This window comes from Dama dama, chromosome X (genome assembly GCF_033118175.1).
Source record: "Dama dama isolate Ldn47 chromosome X, ASM3311817v1, whole genome shotgun sequence".
Lineage (NCBI taxonomy): Eukaryota > Metazoa > Chordata > Mammalia > Artiodactyla > Cervidae > Dama > Dama dama.
The window spans coordinates 54,495,812-54,518,493 of NC_083714.1; the positions used below are offsets into that span (position 1 = coordinate 54,495,812).

Sequence of the window (22,682 nt, forward strand, 5' to 3'; positions counted from 1 at the left end):
CAGACTTTTGGACTCTGTGGGAGAAGGCGAGGGTGGGATGTTTCAAGAGAACAACATGTATATTATCTATAGTGAAACAGATCACCAGCCCAGGTGGGATGCATGAGACAAGTGCTCGGGCCTGGTGCACTGGGAAGACCCAGAGGAATCGGGTGGAGAGGGAGGTGGGAGGGGGGATCGGGATGGGGAATACATGTAACTCCATGGCTGATTCATGTCAATGTATGACAAAACCCACTGCAATGTTGTGAAGTAATTAGCCTCCAACTAATAAAAATAATTGGAAAAAAAAAAAGAAATAGAAATCACTTGGACGCACTTGTCTGTGGGTGGAAAGGATACTGCCATGTTAGGAGACCTGTCGAGCTGGTCCTGCCTCAGACTCACGCTAGAGCCTTGTTGCACCCCTTCTAGGCTTTCCTGTCATCTTCTCTGTAATGGGAGAGATGCTTAGTCTCTCCGTTGTGTTTGACTTTTTATGACCTCATGGACTCTAACCCACTAGGCTCCTCTATCCATGGGGATTCTCCAGGCAAGACTATGGGAGTGTGTTGCCATGACCTCCTCCAGGAGATCTTCCCAACCCACAGATCAAACCCAGTCTCCTGCATCGCAGGTAGATTCTTTACCATCTGAGCCACCAGGGAAGCCCAAGAATACTGGAATGGGTAGCCTATCCCTTCTTCAGGGGATTTTCTCAACCTTGGAATTGAACCGGGATCTCCTGCATTGCAGGAGGATTCTTTACCAGTTGAGATACCAGGGAAGCCCAATGGGAGAGGACTGGCCTTAAGTCATCAGAAGTTTTTTTCAGGATCAAAAAAGATAGAAGTCTACCTTTGGTTAGATTCCTGAAATTAGCATATATATAGGGAATTAAGTGTCAATTTTCACTTTAAAGCCGGGGTAGCCCAGATTCAATGTTTTTTAAAATAAAAAGGATTAAAGCTGATCTTTAGGGGTTTGGGGCAAAATACACTATAACCAAAAGGGTACCTGACCTATGTAAACTTTACTGTAGCTTTTAATATTGAATTCCATTTAGAGCAACAGATATTTTACAGATGAAGATATGGATGCTTGATAAGTTAGATCCATCCCAGGGCCTGTGCTCATCTGTCTAGCACATTTTCCACAGTGCTGCTCTGCTTCCCAGGCTCCTAATGAGACAGTATTTTCATGTACTTTTCAAGAGAAGCTTTATAGCTAGGTCACCACCAGCCATAGCACTATCCCTGTAGTAGTGAGCTTTCTTCCTAGTATTTCTGGGATCAAGACTAATGTGTAGAAGGATTGCTTATGGCATCAGTATTCAGTTATTATCCTCTCATTATTTAAAAGGATGCTAATAATTTGTTAACAAATATACCAGGCACTGTTCTAAGCCCTTCGGTATATTGCTTCATTTTGCCCAACTGTGCTGTAGTAAGATAGAGGTAATAGCAACCAAAGCCCAGAGAAGTGAAATAATCTGCTCAAGGTCAAATATATGACTTGCAACGTTGGGATTTGAACGGAGTCAGCTCAATACCCATGCTGTCCAGCATCACACTGCTCCAGCTTGTGTACATTTCAGGGGTCCATTGGAACCCTTCAACAAAGAAAGGTTCACTGATGAGATCTGAAAGCAGATCTCATCATGGAACTAACCCATGTTACCCAGACCCTTGGATTTCTCAGTTCTGCACTCAGTTCAGCTTTTAATAGTAGCAGTTTCTAGGATAACTCTACATCTGCAGGCTTTAGACATTAAGACAGCACATTATTTGATTCTGTTTATATGAAATGTCCAGAATGGGCAAACCTGTAGAGATAGAAAGCAAATTTGTGATCAAGGCTGGGGGAATGGGGAGTGACAGTGACTATTAATGGGTATGGGGTTTTGGGTGGTGGTGGTGAAAATGTTCTAAAACTGATTGTGATGATGGTTGTGCAGTCCCATTAAGTTGTTCACTTGAAACGGGTGTGTTGTATAGTATGTGAGTTATAGCTCAATTAGGTAGTAAAAATCAGGAAAAAAGGAAGACTTTCCTCTGTTATATTTAGTTCATTTTAAATTGAGTTTTTTTTCTTAATGAGGATTGAAGAAAACAGGAAGATTTATCTTTCTTTTATGGTTTAGAAGCAGACTGGTGAAGACTGAGTCAATTATATAGCCCAACGTTTGAAATGTCTTACATTTACTTGACAGTAATAATTTATTTTTTTTTCATTTATTTTTATTAGTTGGAGGCTAATTACGATATTGTAGTGGTTTTTGTCATACATTGATATGAATCAGCCATGGATTTACATGTATTCCCCATCCCGATCCCCCCTCCCACCTCCCTCTCTATCCGATCCCTCTGGGTCTTCCCAGTACACCAGGCCCAAGCACTTGTCTCATGCATCCAACCTGGGCTGGTGATCTTTGACAGTAATAATTAACATGTGTTTGAAGATGTTGACTTATAAAAATGTTAGAGCATATGATTACTAAAAGTAATTTTATATCTTAATTAAAAAATCCCCAAAATATGTAATATTGTTTAGTTGATAGAATAATTTCAGGGCAGAAACATCTGACCTTATCTATCCACTCCATCTCATCCATTCTGCTGTCTCAGAGAATAATGGGTTATTTTGATTGGGTTTGGATTTATGGTTAGAGTGGTTTTTCAAGGCTATTTTGTCTGAATTTAATTCATTCTAGAGATATTCATTAATCTTTTTAAAAAAGTTATTTCTAATTTTACATTGTGCTACCTCTTAATAGTATCAGGTTTTTTAAGTTTAGTATTCCTTTGTATAAAGACATATTTTATTTTCCCCTAATTGTTCATGTTTCAGCCTCAGCAGTTTCCTAGTTCCAGTGTTCTGGGATTTGGTGAACCAAATATACAAGGTGACAGTGTAGTGATGTTTCACAGTAGTATGTATTTTGCACATAATCAGTCATTTTCATTCACCAAATAGTTATGAATGTCATTGTGTGCCAGGAGATAGCCATGACCCAAATGGACCCCCACCCTTGCCCTTGGAAAGCTGAGCTCTGGTGGCGGAAGCCCAGAGTCTCTAATCTTGTAAGATTGTTCTCACCTGGCTGTCTCGCTGCATCTTTGTCCTGATGGGTACCTTCATCTGCATCTTTTGTCACCTTTCTCAGGCATTTCTTTAGGACACTGACCAGCAGCACACAGCTATCAAATTCCAAGTTTTGTGCCAAGTGGTAGTAGTGTTCTCCATGCCAGATTTTGTTAGTTGGTCTTTTAATAAGCCCAGCAAAAAAAAAAAAAATTCTATAAATATTCACAATTGTCTTGCTAAACTGAATATGGTTTAACCACCAGTGACTTCATATGTATCTCTCTGTCATTAACTTTGATAAATAAAATAGCCAAAGCATTGCTTAGTTTCCTGTTGTTGCTATAATCTTCAAAAGTCTAAGTAAACCCCTGGGTTAACAAGGTAATTATATGTGTTCTGCATATGATGGCTTCATTTATGTCTGAAAGAAAGAAAGTGAAGTCGCCCAGTCGTGTCCAACTCTTTGCAACCCCATGGACTGTAGCCCACCAGGCTCCTCTGTCCATGGGATTTCCCAGGCAAGAATGCAGGAGTGGGTTGCCATTTCCTTCTCCAGGGGATCTTCCCAACCTAGGGATCGAACCTGGGTCTCCAGCATTGTAGGCAGACGCTTTACTGTCTGAGCCACCAGGGAAGTCATTTATGTCTGAACTGGGATGAATATGCCTTATTTAATGAAATGTATACGTTCCCTAGAAGGTGCTGATCAATAAAAATCCTATTAGTTTGATTTCCATCAAATCCATGCCACTTTAACTTGCCTTAATTGAGAGAAGACAGAACTATTAAAAAGGAAAGAAGTGTGAGTTCAGTGGTCTGTCCTTTTTCTCTCTCTGCTTGGCTGTCTCTTAATTGTCTTTACAAATTAAGAAGTATGGACGTTTGAAGCCTGTTATGTAATTAATAAACATTAAGTTTTCTCCCATGACAGGAACACGTGTGGTGTCTTCTGCTGAACTCCCCCTTCTCTGTTTCTTCATGGTTCCCTGTGCCTTCATTGGAGCTCTTTCCCATGAGTTGTGCTGTGGTTGGTCCTTCACATGTCTCATTCCTATGAGGGAAACAGGGCCTGTCAGGTGTCCTCCTGTTTGTACTCAATTGCAGTATGTTTGAAATTGCATACAATTTTGTTGATTTCTTGAATTCATTGTCTTTCTTGGTAGAGTTTCCAGTATGGCCTCAGCACCAACTTCCAAATATAATTCACACTCCTTGGAGAATGAGTCTATTAAGAGGGTAAGTTGTGTTTTCAGATTTATTTATTCCTCTTTCTCTGCATTTCTCTTTTCATATTTGAATATTAGCTGCTCGTTCTGGGTTTCTTGAATTATTCATTTCATTATTCATTCACATAATGCAAATTCTTTGATACACATAGTTTTATTTGTTAACCCATCTCGTTCCATAAAAGACGGACCATAGGTGTGTTCAGTGAGCTTTGTTTGTATATCCTTTCATATAACTTCATTTTTGAGAATCTCTGACTTGTGAACCACTGCCAGACATTACATTTAAGATACTAGGCAATCTCTTGCCCCTGAAAGCTTTCTGAAGAAGAGTTCGGAAGACCAGGGCCCACCAAGCAGGATATTAACACCTTCCTCAACATTGCAGGAGGCATTCCTGGCTGAGAACAATCTTCCTTGCCCTGCTAGGTATAAAATGCTCAGCTTGCAAGCACTAAAGCATATTAAAAATTAGCTAGGAATTTTTATTTTGTACCTGAACAAAAAGGGATAAAACCACTAAATATCCAACAAAGCCCCCCTCTTTGACAGCTTATCCCTCACCTAAATACACACGCTGCACTTCCCCTGTTTCATACTACTTTACATTTGCATGCTGCTGCTGCTGCTAAGTCACTTCAGTCGTGTCTGACTCTATGCGACCCCATAGACGGCAGCCCACCAGGCTCCCCCGTCCCTGGGATTCTCCAGGCAAGAATACTGGAGTGGGTTGCCATTTCCTTCTCCAATGCATGAAAGTGAAAAATGAAAGTGAAGTCACTCAGTCGTGTCCGACTCTTAGTGACCCCACGGACTGCAGCCTACCAGGCTCCTCTGTCCATGGAATTTTCCAGGCAAGAGTATTGGAGTTGGGTGTCATTGCCTTCTCCATTGCATTTGCATAGCCCCTGATAATTCCCAGAAGTGTGCTTGTGCAGTTTCTTTCACTTAATATTCACAAAACTCCTTTGAGGCAAGGATTGCTAGCTTTACACATGAAATGATTGCAGCATGACTTTGGAAAACAACTAGAAAAAAATGAATGAAAAATAGCGGTTTAAAAAACCCTTTTCCCAAACAGATGTTAGTGATGTGTCTGGCACGTCCTAGAGTGGGCACAGGCAGCACATCATTGGCACTTATCCACTGGGGCAGCTGAATAGATTGAAAGACTCCTTTCCCAGGCATCCAAGTCACATGGCAAATTAGCCTCGCAGAACTCACCTTGGCTTTAGTGGTTTCTACTGCCTGGTTGGCACAGTGGCTGCTGTTATTGAATGAGGATACCTCTAAAGGCAGAAGGCCTAGAGATGTAGTAGCGTCACATGAAGAATTTGTGTGTAGATGGTTTCCAAGGCCCTGGTTGGCTCATAAGTTCAATGCCAGGCCTCCTCATCCTCTTATCTAGTTACTTACATGAGAAAAGATGTTAGTAAAATAGGAAACCCAGTGTGTAGTAACTGTTATTTTCTGACGTGTGAGAAGATGCTGTAATTACTGTTGCTCAGTTAAGGCCCCATTAAAATGAAGTTTTCATTCCTTCTCTCAACTAAATAGAACTAAATAGTATGGAAAAAAACTGCCACAGTATATGTGCATCTATAGAATATACTCAGTGAATTCTGTCTCTTAGTGGGAGATGGTGAAGGACAGGGAAGCCTGGTGTGCTGCAGTCCATGGGGTCGCAAAAAGTCAGACACAACTTAGTGACTAAACAACAACATAGAATACACTTAATATTTACTTTTTATCACTTTCCTGAACACTTAACTGTAAAGCACTTGGAAGGGGTGTTTAATTAATATCACTGAAAAGTGTGCTAATGTTATTTACAGACTAAAAGTTAACACAGCTAATGAATGTTGAATGCTCAGTTGTATTTTTTAGTTGTTTTGATTTTCTGTGCCAATTTTCTATAATGGTCACTATGTCTCTAATTTTTTAATTTGCAAACAGTATTTCTGGTTAGTTGCTTAACATCCTGTGCAAACGTCATGTCCTTACTTCTGATGACACCGTTTTGTTTCCAGACTTCTAGGGATGGAGTTAATCGGGATGTGGGAGAGACTCTTCCTAGACTTCCAGGAGAGATTCGCATTACTGGTAAGGCCTGTGAGGTTAGGATTTTCATAGATTGATGAGAGTTCTAGGAGGGCCAGGTGGCTCCAATCCCTCTGACTCTTTTGAAGTCACATTTAGACAGATAGGCTAGATTTGTTTAAAAGTGTTAATATAGTGAGAACTCTCTGCATTTGTTTCTTGATCAAAGAGTTCTCTCAAGCTTCATGCTCTCCATGACAGTGATATTTTTTTTCCTCTGTACCAAGTCAGAATTATTTTGGAAAAAAAAATGTGGATTATATCTTTCAAGGCTCTCACTGGAGCTATAAGCTCTTATGGTTTGAGGTTATAAGAACAAAATGGTATTAAGATTTTCCAGCCTATCATGTATGCTTTAAAACGATCAACTTTGAGGCTTAAAGTCCAAGTACTCTCTTCTTTGAAATATAAGGAGAAATACTGGTTTAAAATAGCTTTTATTTGACAGATAGCTAAAATTAGAAATGTTGATGTAACATTCTGATTTTTGTCTTACTTTATTCACTGTAAGTTTGTATTAAGAGGAAGGTATCTACTTTGGAAAGACTAGATCATTCTGGCTTAATCCAGAAGCACCTGACAGCTTCTAAGCAAAGTGCTAAGATTGTGAGCATTAACATTTTTTTTTTTAGAGTTGACATCCCTATTTCAGATTCCCATTTGGTGATGATAGGGTTACCATTGCTTCAGAGAACCTTTTGGTTTATTTACTAAGATCTGGGTTGTTTAGCTTAAATGACTGAGACCATGGTGCTAATCAGATTAAGGTCATAGATATGATACCTGTATGAATGAGTTAGCCATGCACAGTGAGAAACTACTCCATGTCCACAGGCTTGCACATATAATCCTAGTCTTGAAAAGGAAAGGGGTGGCATGTTTCCATCCTAATTTGTGGATAAGAACAAAGAGAATATCTTACTTTTGATCATCTTCACATGTGAAGTTTTAGTTCTCTGTCAGTGTTAACACCTTCACAGAGGTAATAATTGATTGAATTATCATGAAGTAGACTTACTGGATATTTTTCATTTAGCACCTGAGGAGAAAGGGGTTTCAAAGATTATTGTAAATAAACAAACAAATGCCATTAACACATTCAAGGACATCCTTGAAAAATAAGACAAAGATACATTTTATTGTAATAACTCTCCTGATTTAGTTTCTCCTTATGTTTGATTCTACCAAAGATATACTAATTTCTTGGCCATCTGTTTCATATCACTTAAAGGTGTGACATGAATCTAGCTCCACGCTTCTCTGGACTATTAAAACGGAAAGAATAGACTATAGAAACATTTCTGCTGCTGACAGTCATTTATTAAAAACATCGCAATGTTTTGTGTGATTAGAGGTTGGCAAACCTCAAACCCAATCTGGGGGAGAGTCCGTGAGACTGTCCTTTGTGAATTGCCATCCTCTGGTTGAAGCCCGCAGTTCAGTAGTTACCTTGACAACCACTGGAAGGTAGCAGCACCAGTACCCTTATTCACTTCTGCTCTCCAGCTGTTAGGGTCTTGTCCCTAGGTAGTGGCAGCATGGTGGGTAAGCTCAGGTGATATGTGCCCCACCTCGTTCTCCCTCAGCTCCACTCTACCTAGCATGGTAATGTAGAAACATTGCCAGTGCTTGCTTTAGACCTTTTCAGTGATTTTTTAAATTGTAGTTATTCTTAGCCAAATAGTTTATATTAAAGTAGTGCCATTTGTTGTGTATCTTGGTATATATTTCCATTATTTTAGGGTACTTTTTTTATCTTAATAGACAAAGAAGTTATTTACATATGCCCTTTCAATGGCCCCATTAAGGGAAGAGTTTACATCACAAATTATCGTCTTTATTTAAGAAGTTTGGAAACGGTAAGTAAAATCTAAGACCATAAAGATGACCCTAACTGTTAAAGATAATGCTAAACTGTTTCTCTTCTACCTTGCAAGATTGACTGGATCAGATTAACATGGGGGATATATTTGCTTCTCAACTCTTAATTTTTGGCTTACGCAAAGCTCATTTAACACTAACACCTGTAAATGTAGGAGTAGAGTGAATTAAAATAAGTTTTGTCCTTCATAATATGGGGAGGGGGATTTGGTAACTGTACCTGTTTGCTCGTTTGGAGAGATTCCTTAGGTGGAGAACAGTGGTTCTTTACCAGAAGCACCGTGAAGAACCACTTGTGGCACTTAGCAGCCATTACAGATGCTGTGAGATACTGTATCCAAATGTCCAGGTCTGTGGTCCAGGCACAGTGGTCATTTTTTTTAAAAAACATCACAGACAAGGATGCTGATGTGAGTCCCTTGTGTAGGCCCACTGCTCTAGAATTTTCCAAGTGTTCATTTACAGAACACCAGGTAATGGTTTAGAATTAGGATGTCTGTGGTGTGGCTGAGTGCCACGCTACCTTTTATTCCATGGCATTTCAAGGAATGTTCCACTGGTGGAACAATGAGTTGGACATGAGATGCTCCAGAAGGGAAAGAGTGAATGAACAGCTGCTATGGCTGTCCCAGAAGGGCCTATGGTGGATGTGGTGGGTTCCCATTACCCAGGCCAGCCTGAAGGGGCAGTTATATTTTGATGAGGTGGACCAAGCAGGATGAATAGGTCTGGGGCACATGAAAGAGGAGCCGAACATCAGCTTATAAATAGGAGATGTTGAGACTGTTGGGTGGAATCTAGTTTTTGTTTTACTGCTTTTACCCTACAACTTCTTTTGAACAGTTCTAATCTAGATTAGTTTGCATCTTTTGATTAAAAAAAATTTTTTTTTCATTTTTGTGTCCAAATTCTGAAAAATGCTGTTTATTTACTCTTATTGCCTTCGCTATGGGAGCCCACTTCTGTCGTGTTTCTAGGTCCACATGGTCCTGAGATTTGGTCTTTTATTTTTGTGAATCTATTCAGGCCTCTAAGTAAGAGTGGAGCTGAGCACATGTTCTAGTTTTCCAGAATGTGAAAGATTCTGAAACTTAACAGAGCAGTAACCCTCTCTTCTCCAAGGGATCTTCCCAACCCAGGGATTGAACCCAGGTCTTCTGCATTGCAGGCGCATTCTTTACCCTCTGAGCCACCAGGGATGCCTTTAACCCTTGGCAGCAGTTGTATTACAGAATTAATCATTTGAACAGGTGATTAAGTACCCAGGAAAGAAAGAAACCCATTGGGAGTACTATTGGGAGTACCATTGACACATTGTCTTGGTTGAATCAAAGCATATGCCTGACCCTGACAAAGAAACATGGTGGCAGTGCACTTCAGTGGAGTTATAGACTGTGTAAGTGGCATCAGGCCTTTGACTCAGAAGGTGGCTAAAGGGAAGGGAGAGGGGTTTGAAGTAGTTTTAATCTAAGATATTGGAGTGAAACTACTAATGTAAAATTTAGTGTAGCTAACATTTAGTTCATAAAAACCAGTAGTATCAGTGAAGGATGGAAGAGGTCTGTCTTTACAGGGGCTCAAACTTGTCTGAACCAGAAATTAGGTGGGATGGATTAAAAAGTTAACAGACATATAGGCTGAACTAACTATAATACAGTATAATTCTGTATTATACTACACAATATAATACAACCAGCCAAAGTGAGACTCATTCTGTACAGCTCCCAAGTGTCAACTTGGGACACACTGAGAGATTTTATGCTAATGTATGCGATAATCATCAAAAATGAAATTAGAGCAGGTTGTTGACCAGCCAGACAGGCCCGGTTCCATTTCGTGCTGTCACTGTTGATGAACTGGGGAAATTATTTAAACTGCAGTGCCGTGACAAGATTGTGTCTATTCTGTGATTTCAAGTGTGGAAAGCAAACAAAAACTGTATGTCAAAAAGAGAGCAGAAAGAAATACACCAAGAGTGTTAATACTGGGGATATTTGGACATGCTTGTTTCCCTCCTCCCACTTGGAGGGAGCAGGCATTACTTTTGTAATTGGGTGAGCTCTTAGCTGGCATTATTTATTTTGTCTTTATATGGCACTCCAGAGGCCAGGGATTAGCACTCAGTGGGTGAAGAAAAGACCCACTTGACACCAACTGCTAATCTTTGTCTTCTTCCACCAAGTTTTACATAAATATTTTGACCAGTTGGCCACAGCATTTAGTCCAAGTATAAAAGCAAGCAGCTAATGGCAGAAAACATAGTATAAAGTAAGCCATTTGGGAGATTATGCAGAGGCCTCAAAACATAGTCATCATAGTGTCTCTCAAAGTCCTAAATACGAACATTAATTGTGTATTCTGCTGCAAAATGTGAATGTTTCGTGTGTATTTGACAAAGAGCCATCATGTCCCTGGCCTTTGGAAGCAGACACCTGTGTGGTTCAGGTATGTAAACACTGCAGTGGGAGCACGGCCAGACTCGGGAGTCAGGTGTCCTGTTTCATCAGGTGATGTCCTGGGCTGGTGGACACAGTGGTCTTTGGGCTGCTACTCGGCCTTCTTCCTCTGGGCCTCCTCTGGGGTCTCCCTACTCTACTCTGACTGGCTTACTGGAAATACTTGTTGGATCTCTGTTGCCCGCAGAATAAAATCCACTCTCCTTCGTGGGACAGAAAAATCCTTCTGAGTTCTCTTGCCTCATCTCACAGCGCTTCTCCCTGTGCTCTTGTCTCTTCCCTGCCTGTGAGGTCCTTCTGGGCTGTTCTTGCTGTGCCTGGATGCCCTCTCGTCCCTCAGAACCCACTCAAAAATCACGTCCTCCCTGGAGCCTTCACCAGTTTCCATCATAGCCCTCACTCCCTCTCTGTGTGCCTGTTCCCATGTTAAGACTTACTACTGGGCACCTCCCCTGCCCACTCTGAACATCTAATATCCCTCCCCCTCCTCCTCTCCCCCTTTCATGTTTATTCGTTCCTTCACTGTCTCCTACTTTATATATTTTACTGCTTTGCCTCATTCCAGTCCATCTGAGGCCAGGGATGCTTTGTAATTTTTCACTGCTGTGCTCTGAGACCTAGGACAGAGCATGGCGCCTGGCAGTGAAGGATTTCAGCCATATCTATGTGCCAGTGTCTCCATGGCCATCAGTAATGGGGGGTCCTCCTGGTCCTCCATGTAGACAAGAGGTACTCAATAGCATTGTGCTCTAAGTGATGGGGAGGCAGCAGGCAGTGTGGACCACACTCAGTCATGGCATCCTGAACACCACCATTGCTTTTGAGTTGAGAAATCCCATTGCCTCCTTTTGACCTTGAGGGTGCTCCGAGGTTGGGCTTGGCTTCGATCTCGTGACTCCAGTAGGGCTGGTTTGGCCTGTAATACTCTTGTCATCTGCAGACTCCCGGGGCAGCACCACTTCCGGTTTCCCTCCCAGGAATGCTTCAGCTCAGGTGCTCAGGTGCATGAACAAGACAGATTAACCCTTTGTTCATTCAGGCAGCTGTATCCTCATTCCAGAGACACTCAGCACCAGGGTGAATCTGCCATGGTGCTGGATGCATAACACAGAGATGAGCAGGTGTGTTGTCAGGTGGCAGAGCCTGCAATGGGTGCATCATGCTGTTAGATTACAGGACAGAAGCAGGGTAACTGTGCGCTCAGTCATGGAATGCCTTCTAGAGGAGGTGATGTGGGAACCAAGTCTTGATGAATAGGGACCATTACCTGGACAGGAGGGAGAGAGAGAGGAGCCTCCACAGGGTGTACAGTGCTATGGAGGAGCCCGGTGTCTGGTGACAGTGGCTGAGGGCTGTGCTAGAGCAGGAGCATGGATGGGGAGGGGAGAGATGAAGCTGGAAGCATTGCCAGCCTTGAGCAGCTCGTAAATCACCAGTGTCTGTGTCACGTGGGGAACAGCACAGCCCATGTGTGTTTCAGGAAGGGAAGTCAGGTCTCAGCGTGTGTGACAGATCAGGGGAGGGAAGACTGGAGGCGGAGAGACCATCCAGGAAGTTATCTTTGTTTTCTAGGCGAGCTGGTCCTAATTGAGTCTGGGTTGCAGTAGAAAGGAGGGAACTGCCATGAGCAAGGCAGGAGGATCTGGGTGGCATTTGGAGCTGGGAGCTGAAGGGAAGAGTAGAATTAAGGATGATCCCTGTAGTCTTGGACTTGAGTGGTTGGAGCTGCTCCCGTCCGTGGAAATAGACATCAGAGGAGAAGGAGGGGCTTGAAGCCTCAGCCGTGGGAGACGTGTGTGTGTGTGTGTGTGTGTGTGTATGTGCAGACTGGCAGCTGCGCGAGTGCAAGCTGTAAATGAGTGGCTCAGGAGCCTTGAAAACAGGAGTCTGAGGCTGCGGAAGTCCAAGCACACGGGGATCACAGTAGCAGCGGGTGCACATACAGGATTTCCTGGGGGGCCATGAGACCAGCGGAGATGCAGCTGTGGAGAGAGCCTGAGGGCAGGGGCCGTGTCTGTGGGGAGTGGGGTAGGCAAGAGCAGAAGCCACAGTCAGAACAGAAGACCGGCTCAGACAGGGGGTGGGCACTTGGGAGAAGAGAAAAATATCTAGAAGGAAGGGAGTGGACCACAGAGTGAAATGTTGCAAGGTTCGGTGAGATAGAAAAGGAACAGGGGTTCCAGGGAGGTTTGGGGGAGGTCGCTGGCAGCCCAGGGGAGAACACAGGCCTTGGACATGGGAGCATCATTGGCCTCTCACTTGGTCCTCCTTCCACCAGCCCCCAGGCCTTGGCACCCTTCTCTCTATTCATTCTCCGAGATGCTTCCTCCACTCCCTAGCTGCACTCAGTTCTCCCCAGATAACATTGTTTGTCCGCGAAGCTCCTCGCAGCCTGCCGAACCCTGGCCCACACGCTCAGCCCATCTAACGGCAGCTGCCCGGCCCCTTCCCTCATGCCCTGGTCCTGGTTTTCTAGCGCTGACCTTTCTTCTGCCCCCAGCTTCTCATTTCTCACCACCTGCTAGAGACCCCAGGCGCCTGGCTGGGCCAAGACTCTCCTGCTCATTCTACTTGCCAGTTCCTTCTTTGGGTGTTTTTGCCTCTCTTGATGGTTCTTTTCTTCTAGGCACCCTCCAGTCACCTCCTCCCCTTCCTCCCTTCTCGTCTGCAATCTTCATTGCTGCCTTCACGCCCGCATCCTCTTCGTATCCCTGTTCTTAGCTCCTGCAGATATTCTCCTGCTTGGCAACTCAGTGGCTCCTTCCCCCCCATCATTTCAGACTCCTTAGTGTTCATGGTCCCCTGCAGCTCAGCTCTGAGTCTCCTCTGCAGCTCTCTCCTGTGTGTCCCCCAGCACTCTGGCTCAGCTGTCTGACTCACCATTCCCTAACCCAGCCCTTCGCCACCTCTGCCATGGACTTTCCTCAGGCAGTTTTGTCCTGTAGAACACATCCATGTTCATTCCCACCCAGTCCTGCCATGCACACCCCCACTTGAATAAATATTATCATTATTTTATCCTTAGTATTATTTTTTGGCTGCACTGTGAGACTTGTGGGATCTTAGCTCCCCAACCAGGGATCAAACCCATGCCTGCTGCAGTAGACGCATGGAGTCCTAACCACTATACCACCAGGGCAGTCCCTAAAATTATTTTGAAATAGTTAAGATAGAAAGTTTGTAAGGAGTAATGTAAACATTTGTGGATCTACCACACAATTGAAGAAATTTAGTGACCCCTCCACATCAGGGTTAGTCACCATCTGAAAGTTGCCAATTCTCACCCTGAGTCATTCCACACACCCTTCTTTACAAATAGGAAGGAGTTCTGGAGATGCACGGGAACACGAAGGAAGGGAGGCTTTGAAGCCTCCCATTGAAGCAGGTAACCCTTAGGACTGTTGAAGGTGTGAGCAGTGTGTTGTATGTACACAGACCATTTTCTGACAGTGGGAAACAGTACGTTCTTCCTGGATTAAATTCAAGGAGACATTTGTCGTTAGGGTTTCCTCTAAAAGATAGGACTGCAGTGATTTTATTGTTTAGGCAGAGTATTAGCTACAGATTCATGAATACCATCCAAGAGCCTCTTTAAGGACAGAACACATGTTAACTTTTACTGGGTAAAGGTACTTCTGGGAGACTACCACTACCAAGACGGAGTCTGTTGACTTTGCTTTTTGATGGTTTACCAGTATGCACACAGGACTTGGGGGGATCAAGGTGGATGGGCAGCGCTCATGTCCATCAGACTCAGCCTCTCAAATATCTGGTTCTGAAATGAGCGTTGGCCAGGTGTGAGGTATTGTGCCACCGAGGATCTGGATATCTGGCAAGGGTGGCAGCAAGTAGGTTCCACAGTCTCTATAATTGGCTGCAATTGGAGCTGTAAATGTTGGGCGCCACCTGGAAGGGAGGCAAAGTTTACCTTCCATTGTGCACACTTCAAAGCCAGGCGTGTATTCCCTTGAAGAGAGAAGGCATAGCCACTTCATTACAAGCATGGACAAAAGGGTTCCTGTAGTATTTTTCTTTAAAAAAAAAAAGTTGGAAACTTTTCAAGATTGTCCTTTTTCTGTTCCTTCTGTCTAATGGATTTGACACCTTTTTTCATTTTAAAAGAGATGAAATAATGCTAAGAAAACTATAATAATAAAACGTTCTAGTGTGTTTGTATACAGTAGGAACGTCAATGGGAACATAGGATCCGAACTATAGTTGTTCTCTTAAACTTCAGTCTTAAATCATCTCTTTATTTTGCTGCTGCAAAAGGAATGAGGTTTTCAGGTTAAAACAGTCCCTGCCAATACCCCAAGTCCCCCTGTCCCTTGTTGCCATCCATTCTCAATGCGCTAGTCCTCAAGCTGGAGAGGCTGTATACTACTGCACCATCCTGTTGCAAGTCACTCAGTGGATTTAAGGAATGAACTCCACTATGAGTTTGCACTTTCACACCCTAGAAAGGGGCTTGTGGCTGCTTTGGCAGTTCTCTCCATCTCAGATCGACATATCACAGCCCCCACCACCTCAGTGATGGACCCCTCTGAGCTCCTTTGCTGACCCCATCTCGTGCTCTGTTGCAAAGTTAAAAGTTGTCTTCCCTAGCTCCCATAAATCTCCCTCATCACCTGTCATCAGCTCTCACCTGTCCTTTGCACCTCCTCCCCATCTCCGAGGAAGGAACAGGAGGTCTTGTTTTACAAAGTGAGCCTTCTTCCTTCTAGTCTCTCTGGCGCCGTGGTGCCCCACGGTTCGGTGTCTTACATGCGTGGTTTTCATTGGCTCCCCAACCCGCAGACCTGCTCAAGTCTCTGCTTTAAATCAACTTGCCTCCCTGCTACCCCAATAGTATGATCCTCTTTCTGCCCCTTCCTTGCTAGACTTTTTAAAGAATGAGTCCCTACGTGCTGCTTCTGCTTCAATATTAGGAACTCCTTCACCTCTTGGTCTGGCCCATGCTTCGTGTTGAAGCTCCTCTTTTCTTGCTCAGATCTACAGACCCTGGTGGACTCTTTGCTCTTCACCTTCTCTGCAGTGAGAAGTCTGTAGTGTGTTGGTTAATTCCACCTTCTTTGTCCTTTTCTGCATGCGTCCTTGACTCCTCTCTCGCTTCTGCCTTTTGCCTTTATTGCAGTTCATTTCTCCTTCCTACCCCCTAACTGTATTTCCCAAGTTCTGTCCTCATCATCTTCTTTCTCACTTGTCAGTTGCTTTCCAACTCGATAGTGCCAGAGCCGATCTTTCATTCTTTATTCACTACTTGAGAGCCTGCTGTGTGACAGACTTGAGAAGGATTGAAGAAGTCAACATGGAGATTGGATTAAGGCTAATGGAGAAGGAGATGTGAAGGATGACTGGTAGGTTTCCAGCTTTCATCACAGGGTGGATGGAGTGCCAGCCATTGACAGAGGAAGGTGTAGTTTGGAGAGAGAAACATCGTGTGCTTTAGTTCTGGGCATTTGGAGTTTGAGGGGCCTTTGGGATTTTCCACTTATGCATTTCTGGCTGCCTCCTGGATATCTGTACTTGATTATCAGTCAAACCCCCTGTGTTTAGATGCTTAAACCCAGTGTGCCTAAAATTGACAGTGTTGATCTTTCAGCCCCACCCCTGTGCCCTTCCCATCTCTTGGTGAGACCACCATTGTCCCAGACATGCGGGCCTGCTCTGTGATCTGTCCCTCTCACTCGTCTCTTCCTCTTGCTTTCCAGCTCGGTTGCTCTTTGCTCTCAGATCCTCACGGCGATCATGTCACTTGCACAGCATTAGCCAGTGGCAGCATTGGCAGCATTACCTTCCAAGATTGCAGGGCACGGGCATCCCCACCCTTGGCTTGTGCAGGGCGCTCAGGGCTGCTGGGTGCATCTGCATGCAGCAACATTCTGTCATTGCAGGCTGCTTCCCAGGACACATTTCCTGGATCCCAGTCACCCTGATCCAAGCTCCAGGATACTCCACAGGGGATTCCCCTGCCACCTGATCTTAAGCCCAGCCCACTTGTTTTTGTTTTTTGTAAACATACTCCTAAGTATTTTATTCTTTTTGTTGCAATGGTGAGTGGTATTGTTTCCTTAATTTCTCTGTTTTCTCATTGTTAATGTATAGGAATGCAAGGGATTTCTGTGTGTTAATTTTATATCCTGCAACTTTACTATATTCATTCATTAGCTCTAGTAATTTTCTGGTAGAGTCTTTAGGGTTTTCTATGTAGAGGATCATGTCATCTGCAAACAGAGTTTTACTTCTTCTTTTCCTATCTGGACTCCTTTTATTTCTTTTTCTGCTCTGATTGCTGTGGCCAACACTTCCAAAACTATGTTGAATAGTAGTGGTGAGAGTGGGCACCCTTGTCTAGTTCCTGACTTTAAGGGAAATGCTTTCAATTTTTCACCATTGAGGATAATGTTTGCTGTGGGTTTGTCATATATACCTTTTATTATGTTGAGGTATGTTCCTTCTATTCCTGCTTTCTGGAGAGTTTTTATCATAAATGGATGTTGAATTTTGTCAAAGGCTTTTTCTTCATCGAGATAATCATATGGTTTTTATCTTTCAATTTGTTAATGTGGTGTATTACATTGATTGATTTGCAGATATTAAAGAATCCTTGCATTCCTGGAATAAAGCCCACTTGGCCAAAGTTCTCACGCTTTCCCACATGCATAGCCACTGTCACCATGACCTGTTTTTGGAAGGCCGACCTTCACCTGCTTTTATTCCACCCTTTAAGGATTGTCTATAACTTTGCCATCACAGCAGGACCTTGCGGTGACCCAATCAGGAAGAAGTCGTCCTGCCATCTTGGACCTCTCATCCCACTTCATCTGGATTTTTAAAATGCCTCTTGGCACTTTATTGTTGTTCAGTTGCTCAGTCATGTTCAACTTTTTGTGACCCCATGGACTGCAGCATGCCAGCCTCCTCTGTCCTTTACTATTTCTCGGAGCTAGCTCAAACTCATGTCCATTGAGTCAGTGATGCCATCCAACCATCTCATCCTCTGTTGCCCCCTTCTCCTGCCTTCATTCTTTCCCAGCATCAGAGTTTTTTCCAACGAGTCAGTTCTTTGCATCAGGTGGCCAAAGTATTGGAGTTTCAGCTTTAGCATCAGTCCTTCTAATGAACACTCAGGACTGATTTCCTTTGATTTCCTCGAGGATTGACTGGTTTGATCTCCTTGTAGTCCAAGGGACTCTCAAGAGTCTTCTCCAACACCACAGCTCAAAAGCATCAATTCTTCATCAATTCTTCAGCTTTCTTTATTGGTCCAAGTCTCACATCCATACATGACTACTGGAAAAATCATAGCTTTGACTAGATGGACCTTTGTAGGCAAAGTAATGTCTCTGCTTTTTAATACAGTGTCTAGGTTTGTTGGCACTTAAAACCTGGCATTTTGGCTGTTTGGATGCATGTGTCTCATTTCCCAGACTGGGCCCTGAGCTTTGTGAGGATGATACATACATCTTCTTTCTCTCCATGGTCCCAAGCATCCAGTACAGTTTCTGTTAGTCAGTATGCACTTGAGAGAGAAGGCAAATAATTGCATCTTTTTAGACTGTTTGTTATGTGTACTTCTCAATTAGTTTAGATACTTACAGGTAGAAAGGAATAGAATTTAGAGTTAGAATGGACCTTTGAGAATCGTTAAATATTTCATGATATTCGGATAGTGGTGACTCAGGTTTCTAGAGACTTAAGCTGATTTTCCTATTCCTAGATCTTCCAGTTGGGCCCGCTGGGTTATCTGATCTTGAACCTGTTATTCGGGGAGACCATGGTAGGTAGCCTCATTAGACTGTGGGTGTCTTTGGTCAGGAGCTGGCTGGTTCTCCTCGGTGTTCAATTTTCTGCTTTGTGTTGGGTCAGGGTAATTAGAAGTGTAGAATTTTCTTGATACAGTGGCAAGGAACAGTAAGGTCTCACTCACTTCTAATGCTTCTGTCTTTTAAATTTGCATTCTTGCTTCCATCTTGATATTAGAATATCAGACTTTTATTTAGTGTCTGTCTGTGTTTTTTTGTAGGTACAAGTTGGATATTTAGGAATGCAGTTGAATAGACTGTATAAATTACATAACTCATAAATTTCAATATAATCTAAGTGTAGTAACAGTGCTTGATAGTTTAATAACTACATGATATTGAGAAGAAAAAACATTATCATATGCAATTAGATATGTACATGGTTACTGAGAAGTGTCTTTTTTCTGTAAGCATTTAGAATTCAGTTATGGAGAGAGGGGTCTCACCCCATGGCACCAGCTGAAAAAATACCTCCTTTCCAAGAGGAAAGCCCTGTAGCAAGCCCTGTAGCTGCTTACTAGAGCACTGATTCACTGTTTTTGCATAGCACAGTTATGTCTTTCATATACTAGGATATTCTTTATGATAATAATGATGATAATAATAATAATAATAACTTCTTTTGTTATCTAGCTACCATGTGCCAGGCACCATGCCAGGTACTTTTAAGTCCATTATCTCTAATCATGTCTATTTTACAGGTAAATGTAGCTGAGAGATACAGTAACTTGCCAGAGTCATCCAGCTAATAAATGTTAAAAACTCAGATTTGACACTTCTTTTTGTCCAACTTTGGAGTTTGTGCTCTTTTCTCTACACCACACTAGCCATACCGTCACACTTTTTAAACTTTATTTTGAAATACAACCTCTAAAGAACTTGGAAGAAGAGTCCCTGAGAGGTCCTAGGTACCCATCACTCAGCTTCTCCAATAGCTGTACTGCTTTATCCAACCCAGAACATACGGGGCATGATAACATTAACTAAGACTCTGTGCTTGAATTTCATCGGGTTTTGCACACACTCATTTTTGCCATGTTTTTGCATAGAGTTTGATGACATTTGATGCCATGTGTCAGTTCATGTTCCCACCACCAACAGTCAAAATATGCAGCTCCTCTGTGGATGCAGAACTCCTATTATAGCCACGCCCTACTTCCCCTCAGCCCCAGTGGCCACTTCTCTGTTCTCTAGCTCTGCAACTTTGTTGTGTCAAGAAAGATATGAATGGAACCATAGAGCACATGAGCTTTTGAGAGTGGTTTTATCCAGTCAGCATGATGCCCTCAAGATTCTTCTAGGTGGTTGCATGTATCCGTAGTTCATTCATTTTTGTAGCTGAGCAGTATTCCATGGCAAGAACACACCACACTCTTCGACTTTTTAAATTTCTAGAATACCCATGAGCGGTATTTATATTTTGTGAAGAAATGATTACTTTCTTGTATTTTGTTTTAAAGAGATTTGTGGTAAAAAGCAAAAATTCCCTTTATTTGTATTCCCCCGCAAAGGACATCTTTTAAAGAACAAAGACTCAATAGGCAGCTTTTAAAATTTTTGTTATCAAAGTCATCTAACACAACATTAAAGAAAATATTGGATTATTGAAAATTTCTGTAGCCCTTTCTTTCTATCTTTGTCCATATGAATATATACTTTACATTTTTGGAGTCACAGTGTATTTTGTTTGCTGCTTTTTTCTACTTCAGCTTATTTTTCCATGTACCATAATTATTTTAGTGGCTTGTGCTCTTCCATCAAGTTGACTATAATGTTCTTTGTCCTGATGGTCACCTTTGGCTCCATCTTCACACATGTAGCTTTTCCTCCTGTTGCTCCATAGCTGTAAGATAATGTCAGAGGAGTGTCATTGTGGGCTCAAAGAGTAGGACCATTTTTATGGTTCTTTTGATGTATGTTCCAAGACCTTGCCTTGAATCTCAACCTTTCCCTGTAGTTAGCCAAAGTGTTTTAAAGCCTTGGTGATGACATCAGGCAATGGGAATACTTCACCTGTGTCCAGAGTTGTTGTCAGGACAATGCAGTCAAAGGCCCTGTTGTGGTTCCTGGTCCAGATGACATATTCTGAACATGGCAGCTGCTGTTCTCTTGGTGTGATAAGCTTTGCTTGGCTTTACTGACATTATTCCATCTTTCATGCCAGCAGTCCTCTGGACCCCTTGTGTCCAGTATTGGGTAAGGAATGATGGAAAAGCATGGTATACACTCAGGCCCTTTTTTGGGAAAAACACCTGTGCCTAAGATACACACTGTTTCCGGATGCCTGGCTTCTAGTGAGGGAATACAGACGTGGAAGTTCATGGTGACGAGACTAGAAGCAAGTGGTGTAATAACATCCAAACTGAGTGCTGTAGAACCAAAGAGAAGGCAGTGGTCAACTCTGTGATCAGATGGGAAGCAGGGCATTGTTTGAGGTGATGCTGGCTGAGCCAGGTCTGAAGCCAGGGGAGAGTGTTGGTAGTTGTGAAAGCCAGATCAGGTGAGGCAAAGAGCCCCTAGGCCTGACTGTACACAAAATATTTGGAGAACTGTGAAGGCATCTACTTACTTGCAGTGTAGAACGCTGTGGGACAGCAGCCCACAAAAACAGGCTGGGAGCCACATCCTGGGGCCCCCGAGTTGTGTACCTGCGAGTTTAGTCTTTATTCTGCAGGCAGTGCACAATGGCACATGTTTAGTGTAAGTCGCTCATTCGTGTCCAACTCTTTGTGACCCCATGGACTGTAGCCCACCAGGCTCCTCTGTCCATGGAATGCTCCAGGCAAGAATACTGGAGTGGGTTGCCATTCTATTCTCCAGGGGATCTTCCCAACCCAGGGATTGAACCCACATCTCCTGCACTGCAGGCAGATTCTTTACCATATGAGCCACTATGGAAGCCCATATAGGGGATGCATTTTGGTTGCATAACTGACTATTCTAATGCTTGCTTTTTCCTGTGTGATCACTATCATATTTTTATTCATAAAAGGTGGTAAAAGGACCAAGGTAAAAGTGCCCTGAAAGCACGTGGGTTTTTTAAAAGTATGTTTTTGATTGTTTAATTGTACTGACAGAAATATTGACTTGTGTCTTTTTGTCCATTACAGGATTCTGCTCTAATACTTGATGTTCCTCTGGGTGTGATCTCAAGAATTGAAAAAATGGGAGGCGCCACAAGTAGAGGAGAGAACTCCTATGGGCTAGATATTACTTGTAAAGTAAGAGATTCAGTACTTTCTTATGGGAAAAAAAGTCATGTTAGTGTTGAATGATAAGTAAAAAGTAAATGTATGTTTAAAAGAAAACTCAAAAACCCTTGTTCATCCAAGGCCCTGGAGTGGTTCTCCCTTCATGATCAAGCGTTCCAGAATCTTCTAGGGAAAGAGTTCCTATGAAAGAAACCTGCTGTTGTCACCAAGCATGAGGACCTGAGCCAGTCAGTTTTTGACCAGGTCTGCTCCTGGTATCCCTTTGTGTGATGTGTCTCCAGCCAGACACCTTTACACCATGTCAGGCATGGGGAATGGCAGAGATTTAATGATAATAACATTCAGTCATCTATAATAGTAACTGTTTATTGAGCATCTCTGCCATTCTAAACACATGCTAGGGCCTTTGGAGTAAAGCCTCAGGGCAGCCTTCTGAGATGAACGGTGATCTCCCCACTTTATAGATGGGGAGCCTGAGGCTAAGAAGAGTTTGGTGACTTAGCTAAGATGACCCAACTGATGGCAGAGTTGGGATCCAAATCCAGTGAGATAATAATTTTGAAAACGACAGAATAAACCTTCTTGCCAGAAATCTTCCTTCTTGGGTATTCCATGTTAGAAAACTATAGTACCCAGTCCTAGAAAGATCTCGAAGGGGTTTAGAGGTCATCTGTCCAAGTGGTTCCCACAGATAGATATGCATGAGGGGCACCTGGGAAGCCCTCTTTGGGTTGACAAAGGCAAAGCTTTGGGTTCTACCTCAGATCCTACTGTGAGATATTTGGTGAAGGCTGTGTCCCAGAGGCTGGGACTCTTCCAAGTGTCTCTGACCATCAGTCTAGTACAGGGATCAGTAAAGGGCCAGAAAACACATAGTTTAGGCTTTGTGGACCAGTAAGATCTCTGTCATACATTCGTCATTGTATTTTATTTTTT

General features: G+C 42.9%; 1 protein-coding gene across 4 annotated transcripts in view; it reads left to right on the forward strand.

Annotated features, from left to right (window-relative positions):
• The window catches only part of MTM1 (myotubularin 1), a 92,593-nt gene that overhangs the window by 19,829 nt on the left and 50,082 nt on the right, over positions 1–22,682 (forward strand). For 3 of the 4 annotated variants that reach the window (XM_061136042.1, XM_061136043.1, XM_061136045.1), the window contains exons 2-5: positions 4,230–4,302; positions 6,323–6,395; positions 8,157–8,251; positions 21,645–21,755. In XM_061136042.1, the coding sequence (XP_060992025.1) occupies positions 4,240–4,302; positions 6,323–6,395; positions 8,157–8,251; positions 21,645–21,755 (342 nt within the window). In that variant the 5' untranslated portion in view covers positions 4,230–4,239. The remainder of the gene's footprint in view (positions 1–4,229; positions 4,303–6,322; positions 6,396–8,156; positions 8,252–21,644; positions 21,756–22,682) is intronic. The other variant, XM_061136044.1, reaches the window with a different exon arrangement.